This window comes from Schistocerca piceifrons, chromosome 3 (assembly GCF_021461385.2).
Source record: "Schistocerca piceifrons isolate TAMUIC-IGC-003096 chromosome 3, iqSchPice1.1, whole genome shotgun sequence".
NCBI lineage: Eukaryota > Metazoa > Arthropoda > Insecta > Orthoptera > Acrididae > Schistocerca > Schistocerca piceifrons.
Window position 1 is genome coordinate 193,774,983 of NC_060140.1, and position 19,707 is coordinate 193,794,689.

General features: G+C 40.3%; 1 protein-coding gene across 4 annotated transcripts in view; it reads left to right on the forward strand.

Moving 5' to 3' along the window:
• Nucleotides 1-19,707, forward strand: part of LOC124789325 — a 133,344-nt gene that overhangs the window by 22,899 nt on the left and 90,738 nt on the right. For all 4 annotated transcript variants that reach the window (XR_007016113.1, XR_007016114.1, XM_047256641.1 and 1 more), the window contains exon 3: nt 14,275-14,423. Coding sequence is in view for 2 of the 4 variants with exons in the window: in XM_047256641.1 (XP_047112597.1) it covers nt 14,275-14,423 (149 nt within the window). In the remaining 2 variants the exon portion in view is untranslated. The remainder of the gene's footprint in view (nt 1-14,274; nt 14,424-19,707) is intronic.

Sequence of the window (19,707 nt, forward strand, 5' to 3'; positions counted from 1 at the left end):
AAAGATGCATGATACGTCTGGAGTGCACTGTCTTAATGCCTTTGTACAAAAGTTAACACAATGCTCATAACCGTAACATGCAGCTCTCGACAGAGTGAGATGTGGTAGGGGTGGAGAATGCTTAGGAGACTTGTCTGACTTATACCACTTACTTGTGTGATAGTGCAGGAGCTAATGTGTGGATCAATTGCAGCAGCAGCAAGAACATTAATTTCCACCTTTTCTGTCATCGTTTGTTTCATTCTGGTATGCTGTCAAAACATTGCACTACCACTTTCACATAACTGGTTCCAGGGATTGATAAATAATTGCCAAGATGGCTGAAATCTATTGAGATATCTTGCTGCATACTCCGTTCAAGAATGAACTGCATCCTTCTTACACTCTCCGTACACATAAATCTGATCATCCACTCATGACATACTCCTCATATTGTCACACACTAACCAGCAAGTCACAATGTACTCAAGGAACTCACAAGAACTCTGTAAGCAAACAACATTGTATCTAAAAACTATGCAAGTTGAATCACACAAATAAATGTCGGTGTGGAAATTTTTCAAAATATATCATCTTGTAAAGACTCATGCTAGAATCCTGCAACAAACATCACTGACATTCTAATTCACCCTACGTTTAGTTTGTTAATGTCAACAGACATTGATGTTAAAAGAAAGGTGTATGTTTGCACAAAAAATACACTTTCTAAGTAATATTAAAATTTGTTTACTGGCTAACAGTATAAGCTCCTGACTGCTGGTCCATTCTGTGAAAACTGCACAACAATAGCACTTTTGATTTCTGCAATATTTGCAGTGTAAGTTTTAGGTGATTCATCCGATGTATAAACTCCCCCACCACCGAATGGACATAAGAAACCATACGTCTACAGCCCCACCCAGCAGTCTATGTTGGGGACCTTTTCAGTCACTACACACAATGGAAACATAGGGTCAACGATAACTACAGTGAAACACTAACAAGCTGCGCTGATGATAACAATCTATTTCTGCTATTTGATGCAAAGGAGAAGGGATCTTTTAAATCAGCAGAGTACATTCCTTATTCACACTTCATAAGCAAAGACAATGAGAACTGCAAAGGACCCACAGACTACTTCAAGACTTCCCACACAACTAACATCGATCAGCTCTAATTGAAATAGGAGTAAGCATCCCCTTGATCAGGTCGTATCCCCTTCCAAGATAGAATTTTCAGTAGACAGATTGGAAGAAGTTCTCCAACCACTTTGACAAATTCTTAGGCAGTATTCCATCCACTGTCGAAAGCTACCAAAGGTACATAAGAGCAATGACTGAAATAGTAAAGAAGACCATAACTAGAGGATCCTGCAGGGATTACATACCAGGATGGAATGCTCTTTGTGAAGAACTACAGAAGGATTTCCTCCAAGGAGAGGATGGAGAGAGAGCAGATGACCTGCTATTCACACTAGACATGGCTCAGTGTGAGAAATCATCAGAAACAGTTGTGAACCTTAACTTCAAAAGATTTAACAGAGAAGCCTGGGCACTTTTAAAGATGTGCGGTGGAAATCATAAGAATGCAAAGGGTAACACAGCCTTGCACCCAGGCAAGATTGTGAATCATGTTGGGACTGCGTCTAATCAAGGGACAAGGCACACGTGAATTTATGCCCAGAAGACATCTAGTCCCAAGCAGAACGTATTTTCCCAGTCGTTTAGTGTTGAGGAAATAACAGTGGCATTCAAAGAAGTGGGAAAAGCACCGGGATCTGATGGAATTCATCCTGAATTCCTCCTGAATTGTGATAAATATATGACAAAATAGCTATCAGCATTCTTTACCAATATAATGATGTATTGAAAAAGTCTAATGTCATTGCTATCATTAAGCTGGAAAAACCAAGTAATGAGCTGAAAAGCTACCACCCAGTAGCCCTTCTTAACTCAATATACAAGCTTCTTGAAAGAGTCATCTACAAAAGTATCTTAGATGTAATACTAGAGAAAATTCATATTGAACAAGCTGGTTTTCACCCAGAAAGAAGCTGCACAGACTAGATAATGTCACTTACAACCTAGTTAGAAGCAGGCTTTCAAAATTTAAAAACATCAACTGCATTTATATCTCTCAGGAGCTTATGACACTGTTTGGAGACGTGACCTTCTCTATAAACTCATCCAAATATTCCCATGCAGAAAAACAGTTCACTACATAACAAAGTTGCTGAAAGGTCATTCCATATTTACTGGGCAGCAAGATAAGCTTGTCAAAGATGCTAAATAATGGACTGCATCAGGAACCTGTCCTCACCACTCCTGTTTAATCTGTACATCTCCGATACCCTGTCACTAGGTCTTGTAAGTTTGGATATGCCGATGACTCAGGGGTGGCAGTGGGACATCGAAATTTTGAAGAAACGGAAGCCCTCTTAACATGTGATCTGGTGACAATGGGAAATTCTTTTCGGAGATAGGGATTGAAACCAAACCCCACAAAGACAGAGATAGCTTGTTTTCCATTTGTACAACAGAGTGGTGAATAGACAGCTCCAGGTCTATTTTTGTGACAGACTACTCAATAATTAGCACCCAAAATATGTAGGGGTTACATTGGACTGGACACTATCTTACAAGAAGCAGTTGGAAAACACCACTGTGAAGATTTGAACTAGGACCAACATCCTACATAAACTGTGTCGAACAACCTGGGGTTCCCTGCTGAAACTCCATACTCTTCAGCACTTGGACTAGTCTACTCAACTATGGAGTATGGTGCTCCTGTATGGCTCAATAGTGGTACACTAAGACCAAACGACATAAAATGGTTGTCCATATAAGTCACATTTTGCCCCCTGGACTTCAATGAAATGCAGCTTTACTCCATGAGTTTAAATGGATACTAGGAAACCTGCAACTCCCTATCCATCGAGATGCAGTTATCCTAGAAAGAAATTGGCTTCAGCTAAGAAAACCATCCATGAAAATAACATGGAACTGTACACATCTCACTTCAACTTTAGAGACTCGTGGGAAAGAGACTGGACAGGGACTTGTGCTCCACATTAGCAAAACTTGCCCTGCATAAGTAAGAAACCTCTGCCTTTGACCAATTGTGCAAAACATGGACAATGTTTAACAGAATACGTACTAATCATGGCAGAAGTGTGAGCTCTTTTTCATTGAAAGGGTAAACCTCCATCTCCAAAATGCAGTTGTGGAGCAACCAGGCGAACTGTTCATCACATAGTTACAGAATGCCCCAGTAGGGTCTATTGTGGTACTTTCAGTGCTTTCCTGATAGCTATGAATAATGCAGTTGATTATATTAAAAGTTTAGACGTCTCTTTGTAAGTTGCGTGTGGTGGTGTTTGCAATTATGGCATAATCTGTATCACTTAAGGCAGGAGGATTATCTTCACAGTCTCAGATGTTATTGAATTTAGCATATGTTAAAATTCAGGCGTAAATAAGAAACATGTATTTTTTTGTTTTCTCGAAAAAAATTTCGGCCCAGAGATACAGGCCTCCAAAGATGACACTGTGAACAGCATTTTGAATATGTGAATATCGGAAATTTTTTTAAAATGACATATCTCTGTGACAGTTCTAGATGTTTTGTTAGAGTTTTTTTATTTTAAAGATAATTGCTTTTTGATTACAATGGTATCCTCCATTTGGACATATCTGTCAAAGTTCTTTTACTGTCGCCTTTTGGATTTTTTTTTTTTTTTTTTTTTTTTTTTTTTTTTTTTTTTTTTTTTGTAATTTACAGAATTTTTTTTTTTTTTTCAAAGATGTCAATCCAGAAAAATTAGATTTTTTTGTGTTGATTAGTACCATGTACTATATTATTTGTAAAGGAGAGCTTCCACTTTTAAGTTGGACAGGTTTTATTTTTAAAAATAATTTATAGCTTTCAAGGGTAATATATGTCCTCACTGAAGTTGTTTCTTACTAATTTCTTTGTTACAATGTTTATTTCTATTGTCTTTGCTGCAGTTATTTCTTTTCACTTTCATTGTTGTGATATTTCTTACACTTTGTTGTTGTTTCCTGTCAGTTTCTTTGTTGTGGTTGTTCATTGTAGTTTTCTGTATTGTAGTTGTTCAGTGCTAATTTGTTTATTGAAGAGGCTTCTAAGAAATCTGAGACCATCCAGTAAGTTGTGTGTTTTCGTGAGGAATTTGCTAGTTGACACTTTGTGAAAAGGACTGTTTCAAATGTCTTCTGACTGGGGCCACAGGAGAGTGAAGTGTGCTGACTATTTGCATATCCATAAAAGAGTGATATATAAGACAAACAAAAAAAAACATACTTTGTTCAGGTTGGGAATAAGTGTTCTTATTTGAAGACTGTTTCAAAATGAAGATATTTCCAGCGATGACTTTTTGTGTTTTAAATGTTTTGACAGAATAACAACAATGACAGTATCTGAACAAGGTGAAGCCTTCCATGGTGCAGATGATGCAAATTTTGCATCAGAAGAGGAAGAACTATGTACCCTGAATCAGTCCACTACAGAGGTAGGTTTTAGCCCTGTTAGGAAATCGTGGTCAGTGAAGTCGAGTCATAAGAAAGCACAGAGAAACTACTGAAGTTATGGATGAATACACTACAGCAAAACTGGCCACACTCTTAAAAGTAGTAATTCCATCTTCAGAAGACAATGAACCAAAGCACTCTTGCACTTCTTGCCAGGAATATTTTGCACATATCAATTCAGCCATTGAATATTGTGCATCCTATAGTGAAAAGGTGCTGGTTTTAACTATTGTTCCAGAGATATTTTCAAAGAAAACAATTTTGAACCACGTTCCATCAGTATCAAAGTACATGATAGAGAAATCGAGAAATGTGAGTTCTGTAAAAGGTGTCTTTGGAAGACCAGATCCCTATTATGGTCATCCTGTAGAAGCAGCTCAAGTTCAAATAGTGCACTCATTTTATCTGGAAGATAAATGCGACTGTTCTCGTCAGAGTGCCAACAAAAAAGACACTATAAATGTAAGAGTTAAAGGTCAAAAAGTTGTGAAAGTGAAGAGGTACATGACTTGCAGTATTAAAGAAACTTTTGCAGTTTATAAGAGCAACTATACAACTTCACATGTTGGAAGATCAAAATTTTATGTACTATGACCTAAGTGCGTAATTCCACACCCACCTAGAGATGCCTGTTTATGTGTGTTGCTGCATGAATTTTGAACTTTGTGTGGTAACGTTGAAGAACTTACTGGAGCACACAACATATGACACCTTGTTTGGGCATGTTGGAGTCATTAGTAGTCTGCGATATAAAGCAAGAGACTTGTTTGTTTCAAGAATGTGTTGACTGCCCTGGAAAGGTAGGACTGTCTTTACAGACACTTGGCCTGGAAGACATAGCAGGTAACTCTCCAGAAATTACATATGCAACATGATAGGAAAATAAACTAATTAAGTAAACTGTTGCCTTTGACAGTTTCATTGACGAACTAGGTAAATGGTCAGTGCAGAAATTACAACATGGTAGGGAAATAAACTAATTAAGAAAACTGTGGCCTTTGACAGTTTCATTGATGAACTTGATAAATGGTCAGTGAAAGCAGTAGCACACCTGCATCTGAAGAAACTGCGACAACAACACATTGCAGTAGTGAAAGGGTGTGTACAGGCTGAAGAACTATGTTTAGTGCTTCACTCTGAGTTTGCCGAGAACTGGTCTGTAATTCTCCCACAAGAAGTACAAGGGTACCATTGAAGTAATGACCAGGTTTCAATTTTTACAGAAGTGACAACTTTCAAAACAAGACCACAAGTGTTGCAGTTATAAGTGATGACACAGAACATTACTCAGCACATGCTTTACTAGCAATGTGCAAAATTCTTCAATTGCAAACAGGGACAGAGAAGATCATCTTTATTTATGATGGTCCTCCTAGTCATTTTAAAAATTGTTACCAGCTGTTTGAATTGAGTAAGTCACTTGTGCCAACTCTCCAGACCAAATGCAGCTCTGATTCAGAATGCTGAGGATTTTATGAGAGTCGTGCAATCTTACATCCGCAGTTCTCATTTTTTTGTCCAAAGAGGAAATCGAAGAATTCTGTGAGCAGAAAAAAGAAGAATGTTCCAAACAAACTACTTATGTGAAAGGAATTCAGAAGGCACATTTTTGGATTCAAAGTGATGGGCGAACTCTTATTGCATGCACTCTAAAGAGCAAGAAAGAAGAAATTTCATTCATTCGGCCAACACCAGAGAAGCAGCAGAATAATATTCAGATTCACAACTTGAGAAGGGGGATGTTTGTGGTGTGTGTGTGTGTGTATGACTGTGACTGGTGGATTGCAGAGATTATAGACACCAGTTATGAGTTAAACGAAACTATAGTGAACTTTATGCTACCACACGGACCAGCTGCCGGATATAGGTTCCTAGCTGAAGGACAGCAAAAACACCATCAGTGCTCACTTCCTGTTCACAATATTTTGATGATGATATTTGGTTTGTGGGGTACTCAACTGCGTGGTCATCAGCACCCGTACGAAGTCCCAATTTTTACACAGTCCAATTTTTATACAGTCCAATCTAGCCACTGTCACAAATGATGATGATGATGATGATGATGAAATGACGATGAGGACAACACAAACACCCAGTCCCCGGGCAGAGAAAATCCCTAACCCGGCTGGATTAAAACCTGGGACCCCATGATCCAGAGGCAGCAATGCTAGCTGCTGGACCATGAGCTGCAGACACAATGTTTTGAAGATTGAAAGTGCTCCAGTTCCTATTGGTTCAACAGGGAGACATCACTCTATATCAAGGGAAGATACTGTAGCAGTGGAACACATTTTTAGTTCATTGTCTGGCTAATTTCAGTACAAAACAGAGTGCACAGAAGACGTATAAATTGAAACCTTCAAGTCTTTGGACCTTTCCCGTCCATTTTAGAACCATTTAAAATGCTTGAGAAATGAGTACCTTGCTCATCTTTCAAAACTAAAATTATGTTAAATGAGGCTAGGTTTTGATTTTTATGAGCCTGTTATGTGATAATGTGGTAATAAAACAGGTTTTATGTATGGCAAAAATTTCAGTTGTTTATAAAACCTGTTCAACTTAAAATTGGAATCTCTCCTTTTCAGGTAATGTAGAACTATATGGTACTAATCAACAGAAAAAAATCAAAATTTTATAGATTGGCATTTTTGAAAAAAATCCATAAATTCTAAGAAAGTTCAGAACACTATAGTAAAAGAACTTTGACAGATGGAGGATTTCTTTGTATTCAGAAAGCAGTTATCTTTCAAATAAAAAAAAAAAAAACCAATAAAATGTATAGAACTGTTCCAGAGATACAGCATTCTAAATTTTTTTCCAAAATTCACATCTTCAAAATGGTTTGCACAGTGGCATTCTTGGAGGGCTGTATCTCTGAGCAGAAATGTTTTTGGAGAAAATAAAAAATACGCGTTCCTTACTTAGGCCTTCATTTTAACATATGCTAAATTGAATAACATCCGAGACTATGAAGGTAAGATTTTTTCCTAGCCTGCTTGAATTGATATGGACTGTGCCTTATATTTAATATTGTGCTTAAAAGCATACAATAAGTAAGTAGTAACTAGCCTAATTTGAGGACTGTTTGAGAAGGCTGTTTTTGATTTCAGTTGTCTAGTCTCCTCTGTCTTATTTGACTGCTATGCATTGTATAGAATCTAAACTAATATACTTGGTCTGACTGTGTGATATTGAACAACAACAATGTAGGAAATGATAGATTGCTACTCACTGTGAAGAAGGCACTTAAGTTTGCAGACAAGCATAATTATAAGACACTTACATAAAGCTTTCAGCAAAACCATGCTTCAGCAAAAGAGAAACACACACCATTCATACACACAAGCAAGAACAACTCATGCACACATGACTGCAAACTCTGGCAGGTCGGGGTGCAAGCAGCAGTCTGGAGGGGTCAGAGAAGGGGAAGGGATAGTAGTGCATGGGTTGGGGGGGGGGGGGGTAGACAGATGTATCCTGTGCAGGGACTAGAATGCCAACAGGCCCATTGTCAGGAGATTGTGGGGCAGAAAGGTTGGGAAAAAAGGAGAGGAGTGGGGAAAGATGAGTAAGTGTGTTGGCAGAGGGCAGTAAATAAAGAGGGTGGGAGATGAGAATGGGGAGGAGATGATAGGACAGAGGGTTTGGAAACTTTTGGGTGGAGGGTGTGGGGACAGTATATTACTGTAGTTTGAGGCTTGAAAATTGTGCTTGCAGAGAATGTGTTGTAAGGAGTAACTCCCACCCATGCAGTTCAGAAAAGCTGGTGGTGGAGGGGACAATCCAGATGGCTTGGGAAGTGAAGCAGCCATTGAGATTAAGTATGTTACATTCAGTTGCATGTTGTTCCATAGGGTGGTCTACTTTGCTTGCATGGCAGCTTTCACAGTTGGTGACAGGACTGGAATAGGAAGTACTGGGTGGGTGGATTGTGCAGGGCTTGCACGTGGGTCTTCCACAGGGATATGATCCTTGTGGCATGGGGCTGGGACTGCGAATGGCATAGGGATGGACTAGATGTTGTGGAGTTTGGGTGGGCAATAGAACACCACTTTATGTGGCGTGAGAAGTATCTTGGGTCGGATGTCACTCATTTCAGTGCATGATGATAGATAATCAAAGCTCTGGCAAAGGATGTGGTTCAGTTGGTCCAATACAGGGTGGTACTGCATGACAAAGGAGGCACTTATGCAGATATGTTGTCCCCAGATGGCCAAGCTGTATGTGAGGGATGTTTTGGTGTGGAAGGTATGACAGCTGTCAAAATGCAGGTTCTGTTGGTGATTGGTGGGTTTAAAGTGGACAGAGGTGCAAATGGAGCCATATGAAAGGAATTGGTCAACTGTCTAGGAAGGTGGCACACTGGGTTGAGGAGGTCCAGGTGAAGCAGGTGGAAGAGAAGGTGTTGAGGATATTAAGGAACAAAGATAGGTATCTTGGCCCTGGGTCCAGATGATGAAAATATCATTGATGAACCTGAACAGGAGCAGGGGTTTGTCATTTTGGGAGGCTAGGAGGTGCTCATCTACATGGTTCATAAACAGTTTGGCAGAGGGTGCCATGTGGGTGCCCGTGGCTGTGATGCAGATTTGTTTGAGTATCTTCCCTTCAAAGAAAAAGTGGTTGCAGGTTAGGATAAAGTTAGAAAGGTGTATGAGGAATGAGGTAGTGGGTTTGGAGACTGAAGGACATTACAAAAGGTAGTGTTCAATAGCAGTAAGACCTTGGTCATGTAGGATGGGGATGTATAGGGAGGAGGCATCAACAGTGATGAGTAGTGACCCAGGAGGTAAAGGTAAAGGTATGGTGGAGAACTGGCAAAGGAAGTGGTTGATGTTTTGATGTGGGAGGATAGATTATGGGCAGTTAGTTGGAAGTGTTGGTCCTTGAGGCCCGAAATTCTTTCAGTGGGGGTCACAATAACTAGCCACAATGGGAATCCAGGATTGTTGGGTTTGTGGATTATCATGCCCTGAAATGAAGGACATCCTGCCAGGGATCATTCCCACACCTCCTAAACTGATGTTCTGTCACCCACCCAACCTCCACAACATCCTAGTCCATCCCTGTGCTACTGCCAATGCCAACCTTCTGCCACAACGATTATATACCTGTGGAAGACCCAGGTGCGAGACCTGCCCAATACACCAACCCAGCGCTTCCTATGCCAGTCCTGTCACAGGTTTATCCTTCATCTTGAGGGGCCAGCCACTTGTGAAAGCCCCCATGTCATTTACCAGCTCTGCTACAGTCATTGCACGGCTTTTAACATTGGTATAACTACCAACCAAGTGTTCAGTGGGATGAACATCCACTGCCAAACTGTGGCCAAGAGAAAACTAAACCACCCTGTGGTGCAACATGCAGCTAAATGTAACATGCTTAATTTCAGTGGCTGCTTCACAAACTGGGTTATTTGGATTGTCCCCTCCACCACCAGTTTTTCTGAACTGTGCAAATGCGAGTTACTCCTTCCAACACATTCTCCGCTACTGTAATTTTCCCAGCCTCAACCTACAGTAACATACTGTCCCCACACCCTTCACCCAAAAGTTTGCACCTCCTCTGTCCTATCATATCCTCCCCATTTTTGTCTTCCACCCTCTTTGTTTACTTCCTTCTGCCAACGCCTCCGCCCATCTTTCCCGCTCCTCTCCTTTTTGACTCATTTTTACCCACCTCCCTGCCCCAGAATCGCCCAATGCTGTGTCTGTTGGCATTATAGTCCTTGCACACTCCACCAGACAGCATTCTCCTCTCCCCCCACCTGTACACTGCTATCCCTTTGCCTTCCCTGACCCCTCCAGTTGCTGCTTGCATCCTACATGATGGTTGCATTCCGCCCTGAGCTGCCGGAGTTGGCAGTAATGTGTGCATGAGGTGTGCTTGCTTGTGTGTATGACTGGTGTGTGTTTCTCTTATGCTGATGAAGGCTTTGGCCGAAAGTTTTGTGTAAGTGTCTTTTAATTGTGCCTGTCTGTAACTTAATGTGTATTGTTTACAGTAAGCAGCAATCTGCCTTTTCCTACATTGTGTGATATTGGTCACTGCTTACTTGGTAGCGCATTATTGTATGTAGACTGTACATACTAAATCAGTAGTATGTCAAATGGTCATAATTGTAATTATTGTATTGCTATTTGTGTTGGTGAATAAATCCCAGTAAATTTAATACATTTCAATGACTTCTGTGTTAATTGTGTGTCATGTACAATCAAAGCATCACACACTAATTAGAGTAAAAGAATTAATTCTCAACTTTTCTACCATTAATGTGTATGTTTTAGGGCAAGATTGTGTATTAGAACAACTGTTGTTGTTGTTGTTGTTGTTGTTGTGGCCTTCAGTCCTGAGACTGGTTTGATGCAGCTCTCCAAGCTACTCTATCCTGTGCAAGCTTCTTCATCTCCCAGTACCTACTGCAGCCCACATCCTTCTGGATCTGCTTAGTGTATTCATCTCTTGGTCTCCCTCTACGATTTTTACCCTCCACCCTGCCCTCCAGTACTAAATTGGTGATCTCTCGATGCCTCAGAACATGTCCTACCAACCAATCCCTTCTTCTAGTCAAGTTGTGCCACAAACTCCTCTTCTCCCCAATCCTATTCAATACTTCCTCATTAGTTATGTGATCTACCCATCTAATCTTCAGCATTCTTCTGTAGCACCACATTTCGAAAGCTTCTATTCTCTTCTTGTCTAAACTATTTATCGTCCATGTTTCACTTCCATACATGGCTACACTCCATACAAATACTTTCAGAAACGACTTCCTGACACTTAAATCAATACTCGATGTTAACAAATTTCTCTTCTTCAGAAACTCTTTCCTTGCCATTGCCAGTCTACATTTTATACCCTCTCTACTTTGACCATCATCAGTTATTTTGTTCCCCAAATAGCGAAACTCCTTTACTACTTCAAGTGTCTCATTTCCTAATCTAATTCCCTCAGCATCACCCGACTTAATTCAACTACAGTCCATTATCCTTGTTTTGCTTTTGTTGATGGTCATCTTATATCCTCCTTTCAAGACACTGTCCATTCCGTTCAACTGCTCTTCCAAGTCCTTTGCTGTCTCTGACAGAATTACAATGTCATCGGCGAACCTCAAAGTTTTTATTTCTTCTCCGTGGATTTTAATACCTACTCCAAATTTTTATTTTGTTTCCTTTACTACTTGCTCAATATACAGACTGAATAGAATCGAGGATAGGCTACAAACCTGTATCACTCCCTTTCCAACCACTGTTTCCCTTTCATGTCCCTCGACTCTTATAACTGCCATCTGGTTTCTGTACAAATTGTAAATAGCCTTTCGCTCCCTGTATTGTACCCCTGCCACCTTCAGAATTTGAAAGAGAGTATTCCAGTCAACATTGTCAAAATCTTTCTCTTAAGTCTACAAATGCTAGGAACATAGGTTTGCGTTTCCTTAATCTTTCTTCTAAGATAAGTTGTAGGGTCAGTATTGCCTCACGTGTTCCAACATTTCTACGGAATCCAAACTGATCTTCCCCGAGGTCGGCTACTACCAGTTTTTCCATTCGTCTGTAAAGAATTCGCATTAGTGTTTTGCAGCTGTGCCTTATTAAACTGATAGTTCGGTAATTTTCACATTTGTCAGCACCTGCTTTCTTTGGGATTGGAATTATTATATTCTTCTTGAAGTCTGAGGGAATTTCACCTGTCTCATACATCTTGCTCTCCAGATGGTAGAGTTTTGTCAGGAGTGGCTCTCCCAAGGCTTTCAGTAGTGCTAATGGAATGTTGTCTACTCCCAAGGCCTTGTTTCGACTCAGGTCTTTCAGTGTTCTGTCGAACTCTTCACGCAGTATCATATCTCCCATTTCATCTTCATCTACATCCTCTTCCATTTCCATAATATTGTCCTCAAGAACATCGCCCCTGTATAGACCCTCTATATACTCTTTCCACCTTTCTGCTTTCCCTTCTTTGCTTAGAACTGGATTCCCATCTGAGCTCTTGATATTCGTGCAAGTGGTTCTCTTTTCTCCAAAGGTCTCTTTAATTTTCCTGTAGGCAGTGTATATCTTACCCCTCATGAGATAAGGCTCTGCATCCTTACATTTGTCCTCTAGCCATCCCTGCTTAACCATTTTGCACTTCCTGTCGATCTCATTTTTGAGACGTTTGTATTCCTTTTTGCCTGCTTCATTTACTGCATTTTTATATTTTCTCCTTTCATCAATTAATTTCAGTATCTCTTCTGTTACCCAAGGATTTCTACTAGCCCTTGTCTTTTTACCTACTTGATCCTCTGCTGCCTTCACTATTTCATTCCTCAAAGCTACCCATTCTTCTTCTACTGCATTTCTTCCCCCCATTCCTGTCAATTGTTCCCTTATGCTCTCCCTGAAACTCTGTACAACCTCTGGTTCTTTCAGTTTATCCAGGTCCCATCTCCTTAAACTCCCACCTTTTTGCAGTTTCTTCAGTTTTAATCTACAGTTCATAACCAACAGATTGTGGTCAGAGTCCACTTCTGCCCCTGGAAATGTCTTACAATTTAAAATCTGGTTCCTAAATCTCTGTCTTATCATTATATAATCTATCTGAAACCTTCTAGTATCTCCAGGGTTCTTCCATGTATACAACCTTCTTTCATGATTCTTGAACCAAGTGTCATGATCAAGTTATGCTCTGTGCAAAATTCTACCAGGCGGCTTCCTCTATAATTTCTTAGCCCCAGTCCATATTCACCTACTACGTTTCCTTCTCTTCCTTTTCCTACTGTCGAATTCCAGTCACACATGACTATTAAATTTTCGTCTCCCTTCAGTACCTGAATAATTTCTTTTATCTCATCATACATTTCATCAATTTCTTCATCATCTGCAGAGCTAGTTGGCATATAAACTTGTACTACTGTAGTAGGCGTGGGCTTTGTGTGTATCTTGGCCTCAATAATGTGTTCACTATGCTGTTTGTAGTAGCTTACCCGCACTCCTATTTTCCTATTCATTATTAAAGCTACTCCTGAGTTACCCCTATTTGATTTTGTATTTATAACCCTGTATTCACCCGACCAAAAGTCTGGTTCCTCCTGCCACCAAACTTCACTAATTCCCACTATATCCAACTTTAACCTATCCATTTTCCGTTTTAAATTTTCTAACCTACCTGCCTGATTAAGGGATCAGACATTCCACGCTCTGATCTGTAGAACGCCAGTTTTCTTTCTCCTGATAACAACGTCCTCCTGCGTAGTCCCCGCCCGGAGATCCGAATCGGGGACTATTATACCTCCGGAATATTTTACCCATCATTTAATCATACAGTAAAGCTGCATGCCCTCCAGAAAAATAGAACAACCATGATTTCAAAACTATTTTAGAAATCACTATGAATTAAGTGACATTCTCTGAAGTCGGTGAAAATTTCAGGGAACAAAATATGGCTCTGGTAAGATGGAACTTCTATCACTGACAATGTGAATGCTATTAGTTACTCGACATTTATCACAACGCATCTACTTGTTAAACAGCCAGGCAAATTAGTAGTCAAGGAATTTCTTTTTATAAACTTCACACTTTATGCTAAACATTTAATGTGTTTCAATGCTTTCTAAATTATTATCTGTATTACACAAATTAATGCACCAGAAAACCCAAGGGTATGCTGTTGCATTAATATTCAGTAGAAATTTGCTCAGTGTTATAAATAGTGAGGTATATTACTTAGTGCCCTGGCTCTACTAAAATGTGCTTTTTTTGTATTCCAGACCAAACTGTTTATTTGCCCAGGAGGGAAATGACACCCCGGAAGGCAAAAGAAATAAGTAACACAAAGAAGTACAACCTCGAAGAATTTGAAGAAGACTCTGACTCTGAGGATATGGACAGTGATCCCGCATGGACTCCAGCAGCTAAAGTGAGTGGCTATGTCTTTATTGAAGCTCTTTCTGTGGATAATTGAATGTTGAATGTGGGCTTGGATTTAAATGCAACAATAGATGTTGGCAGGCACTACACAGGTAACATTGTGAATGAAGAATAATTAATAACTCATTAAGCCTTCAAACATGTCAGTTTTTTTGACAATAGCAGCATGCTTGTGTATACTGTTTGTGGGTTCTTTATTGAAATGGACTTAGCTATACAGAAATAACTAACAAGGGAAACTCCCCATCTCAACCCCTCAGATTTAGTGGTAAAATGGCCCAGTGGATTGCCCCTCAAAAACTGAACATAGATCACACATTAAACCAGGAAGAAGGTGTACTGAACTGCGTAAAAAGAAGCAAATTAGAAACAGTGAATGGACTAAGCTCAAGATGGTAACATTGAGTGATTTGTAAAAATCACCACATCATGGCTGTGTGATCACAGTGTTGGATTGTTTAGTGGGAGATCCATGTTCAAATCTCGCTCCTACCCCATTATTATTATTATTTCTTTCTTGTCTCAGACGTTAAGTCTGGTTAAAAATGGAAGGTGACGCGGACCTTGATCAAGCGTGAATTCCTTTTAACTGTATGGTATATGTTACATTGCATTTAGGAACTTTCGGGTAATTGAACAAGTGTCAATATCTGGTAATAAATGTCGTGTATACTTGTGATCTGTATCCAGTTGTGTTGGTTCCTAGGTTTGTTGCTTGGTAATAACAGAACATCAGGTGTCGATTTACTTCATCTGACCATCTCATCCTCTGTCTTTGTTTTCCTTCTAGGGTGGTTGCAGGAAGCATATCCTGCAAAACACCTCTATTTGGATTTGAATCATTTTCCAGTTGGCTAGCAGTGTTGTTACCATTGTGGGCGGGCATAGGGTTCAAGCGTCGTCCCCGACCATGATGGCGCTTGTCCGAGGCTTCTTTAGTTCTGTCCTGAACCAACTAATCACACTAAAAGGGGGGTTAGCCCTATTAGTGGTTTGTTCTTTTTGTCGCCTTTTACGACTGGCAGAACATACCGGAGGCCTATTCTTTTCCCGGGCCTCCACGGGTTATTATTATTATTATTATTATTATTTTCATAACATTATGTACTTTCTGTCCAGTCATTTTTATGATCATTTCATCTATGTTCATTCAGTTGTTGTTCAGACACAATAGTGTGTGCATACCTGTTTATTAGTTAGCAGTTTCATACACTGAAGAGCTGAAGAAACTGGCACACTGGCCTAATATTGTGTAGGGCCCCCATGAGCATGCAGAAGTGCCACAGTATGATGTGGCAATGATTCAACTAATGTCTGAAGTAGTGCTGGAGGGAATTGACACCATGAATCCTGCAGGGCTGTCCATAAATCCGTAAGAGTACGAGGGGGTGGAGATCTCTTCTGAACATCACATTGCAAGGCATCTGAGCTATGGTCAATAATGTTCATGTCCGGGGAGTTCGGTGGCCAGCAGAAGTGTTTAAACTCAGGAGAGTGTTCTTGGAGCCACTCTGTAGCAATTATGGACGTGTGGAGTGTCGCATTGCTCTGCTAAAATTGCCAAAGTCCATCGAAATGCACAGTGGACATGAATGGATGCAGGTGATCAGACAGGATGCTTACATATGTTTCACCTGTTGGAGTCTATCTAGACATATCAGAGGTCCTATATTATTCCAACTGCACACACCCCACACCATTACTGAGCCTCCACCAGCTTGAACAGTTGCCTGCTGACATGCTGGGTCCATGGATTCATGAGGTTGTCTCCATATCCCTACCTGTCCATCCACTCGATACAATTTGAAACAGGACTCATAGGATCAGGCAACATGTTTCCAGTCATCAAAAGTCTAATGTCGATGTTGACAAGCCCAGGCAAGGCGTAAAGCTTTGTACCATGCAATCATCAAGGGTACATGAGTGAGCCTTTGGCTCCAAAAGCCCATATTGATGATGTTTCATTGAATGGTTTGCATGCTGAATCTTGTTGATGACCCAGTATTGAAATCTGCAGCAATTTGCGGAAGGGTTGCACTTCTGTCTCATTGAATGATTCTCTTCAGTCATCATTGGTCATGTTCTTGCAGGATCTTTTTCCTGACGCAGCAATATCGGAGATTTGATGTTTTACTGGATTCCTGATATTCACGGTACACTTGTGAAATGGTTGTATGGGAAAATCCCCACTTCATCGCTACCTTGAAGATGCTGTGTACCATTACTCGTGCGCTGACTTAGACACCACAGTCAAACTCATTTAAATTCTTATAACTTGCCATTGAAGCAGCAATAAATGATCTAAGAACTACACTATGTACTTGTTGTCTTACATAGGCATTTCCGACCACAGCACCCTATTCTGCCTGTTTACATATCTCTGCATTTGAATATGGATGCCTATACCAGTTTCTTTGGCACTTCAGTGCATAACAGCTGTGCTATAGGGTGCAGAAATGAAAGCCTGCAATTTATTTAGCCATTTTAAAGATGTTCTCACTTTTACTAATGACATATCCGGACTATATGAACAGATGTACTTTTTTGCCAAGGATTTGTATTTCATACCAGCCTAATGTTTTTTTGATATATAAATAAGATAAAGATTCATGATTCCATCGTTGTTGAACATGAAGTGTGTGAATGACTGCAAATGGTCTCCAAGTAGCCAAACATAACCATTTCCAGCCAATGATCAGTTAAATTGGACCATAGCACCCAGCACAGGTCACACCATTATGAAGCCACCACCAGCTTGCACAGTGCCTTATTGACAACTTGGGTCCATGGTTTCATGGGGTCTGCACCATACTCAAACCCTACCATCAGCTGTTACCATCTGAAACTTGGGCTCATCTGTCCAGGACAAGGTTTTCCAGTTGTCTAAGGTCCAACCGACATGGTCACAAATCCAAGTGAGGTGCTGCAGGCAATGTTTTGCTGTTAGTAGAGGTACTCATGTTGGATGTCTGCAGCCATAGCCCATTAATGCCAAATTGTGCAGTGATGTCCTAACTTATATGTTAATCATTTGTCCCACATTGATTTCTGCAGCTATTTCTTGCAGTATTACTTGTCTGTTTGCACTGACAACTCTATGCAAACGTTGCTGCTTTCAGTTACTAAGTGGAGGCTGTTGGCTTGTGTGTTGTCCACGGTGATAGTTAATGCCTGAAATTTGGTATTCTTAGCACACTCTTGACACTGTGGATCTCAGAATATTGAGTCTCCAATGATATCTGAAATGGAATGTCCCATGTGTCTAGCTCCAACAAACATTCTGCTTTTGGAATCTATTAATTCCTGTTGTGCAGCCATAATCCTGCCAGAAACCCTTTCATATGTGTTCCATGAGTACAAATGATAGCTCTGCTAATGCACTGCCCTTTTATACCTTGTTTATGCGATACTACTGCCATCTGTATATGTGCGTATAGCCATCCGGTGATTTTTGTCACCTCAGTGTAGTACAGAGGAGCTGGCATTGGAAGGAAGATCCAGCATGTTGTGCTCAGCAGTGTATTCCACCAATTTTCGGCCAACTCTGTTATTTGCGAAAGTCGGGCAGTAGTAGTTCATTCTTGTGGACTGCTTGTTGGTAGCCATGTTCACAGTAAAGGCTGTGCAAAAGTTGCAGCAAAACTGGTATGTGTGAGGATAATTTGGAAAGTAAGATCCAATTTCTTGTAGAACATAAATCATCACAGATTTTTTCAAATATCTTTTTTGTATTTAATTCCTTACATGTTTATTTTTCTGCATAGTTTTCATATTGGTTTAAACATTTGTCATAACATTCTTCAAGCTATTATATCCCTAAGTCACAGATGTCTGCCACCTGTGAGGAAGTCTTTAGGTGCTTCTTCCATCTCATCATCTGTTGTGAAGTGCTTGTCACTGAGAAACTCCTTTAAGGGCCAAAACAAGAGAAAATTGTTTGGCACCAAGTCTATACTGATTAGTGTGTGGACAATCTGTTCCCATCCAAAAATCTGGTCAGATTTTGGGTGTAAATGGCAGAATGGGGTCTGGCATTGTCATGCAGCAACAAAATTCAAAACGTCAGGAAACAGTGTCACTTATTCTGTATTACACATCAAAGTTTAGTCATGTTAGAACAGTAACTGACTGCATTTATTGTTATCCCTCACTGCATAAACTCAACCAACAAGACTCCATACCTATCCCAGAACACAGTTGCCATAACATTGTTTGTTGAGATTGTCTGTTTGGCCTTGACTTTGACTCTGATGATGTCATGTGACACGATTCCATTGACTGATATTAAGACTCTGGGGTCATGTGAGAACCCCTGCCTCATCTCTTGTGACAACATTCTGTAAAAATTGATCACCTTCCTTATGATATCAGTCCAAAAATTCAAGAGCACAAGCCACTCTTTCCATTTTGTGTTTCTCAGTAAGCAGCCTGGGAAACCAATGTGAACACAATCTGCAAAATTGCAACTTTTCACAGACAATTTTGTGCAAAGTTGTTCTACCCACATTCAGAAATTGCTATACTAAAGTTTAAATTGTGAATCACCAGTCTTTGCACATCTTTTTGTCCATGTATTTGATCAAATCTTCTGAGATCATTGATGGTCAGCCTGATCGCCATTCATCATAGACATTTTACTGTCTGTCTTTGAAGGCTCTCACCCATGTACACACTTTACTGACACTTATTGTATTGGGGCCATACACCTCACTTATCTGTTGATGAATTTCCAATGCAGCAGTGTTCCTAGCTGTCAAAAACTGAATCACTGACTGTATTTCATAGTTGATGGGCTGATCAATTGTTTTATACATTTTGAACTGATATCGGAAACGGCACACTGCAACAGTACCAATGCAAACTGTGTTGTGTGATGAGTAAGACATACCAGGAGTTGATGCACATGTGTCTTTGAGTATTAACGAATCGTTCAGGTAGCTACGGCGATTTAGGCTGTACTTCCTGGATAACCCTCTTAATATGACTGCTTTAATAGATGGCCCTGCCTCTGATAGGAAAGGTTGTACCTGTGATGGTGCTGAAATAGGGTGAGCTGGATGAGTGCATAGGACAGGCCTTTCACCTGGGTTTTCAATACACATATGATCCATGGGGCAAGGGGTTGGGAGTTCATGTGGCATAAGCATGGGTCAGGTTACTTTTTAAACTGGGTGGGCAGTGGAATACCACTTTTGGAGGAGCAGGAAGGATTGTTGGTAGGATGATCCTCTTTTATGAGCCCTGGTGAAGTATGTGGTTTAGCAGTACTGGTT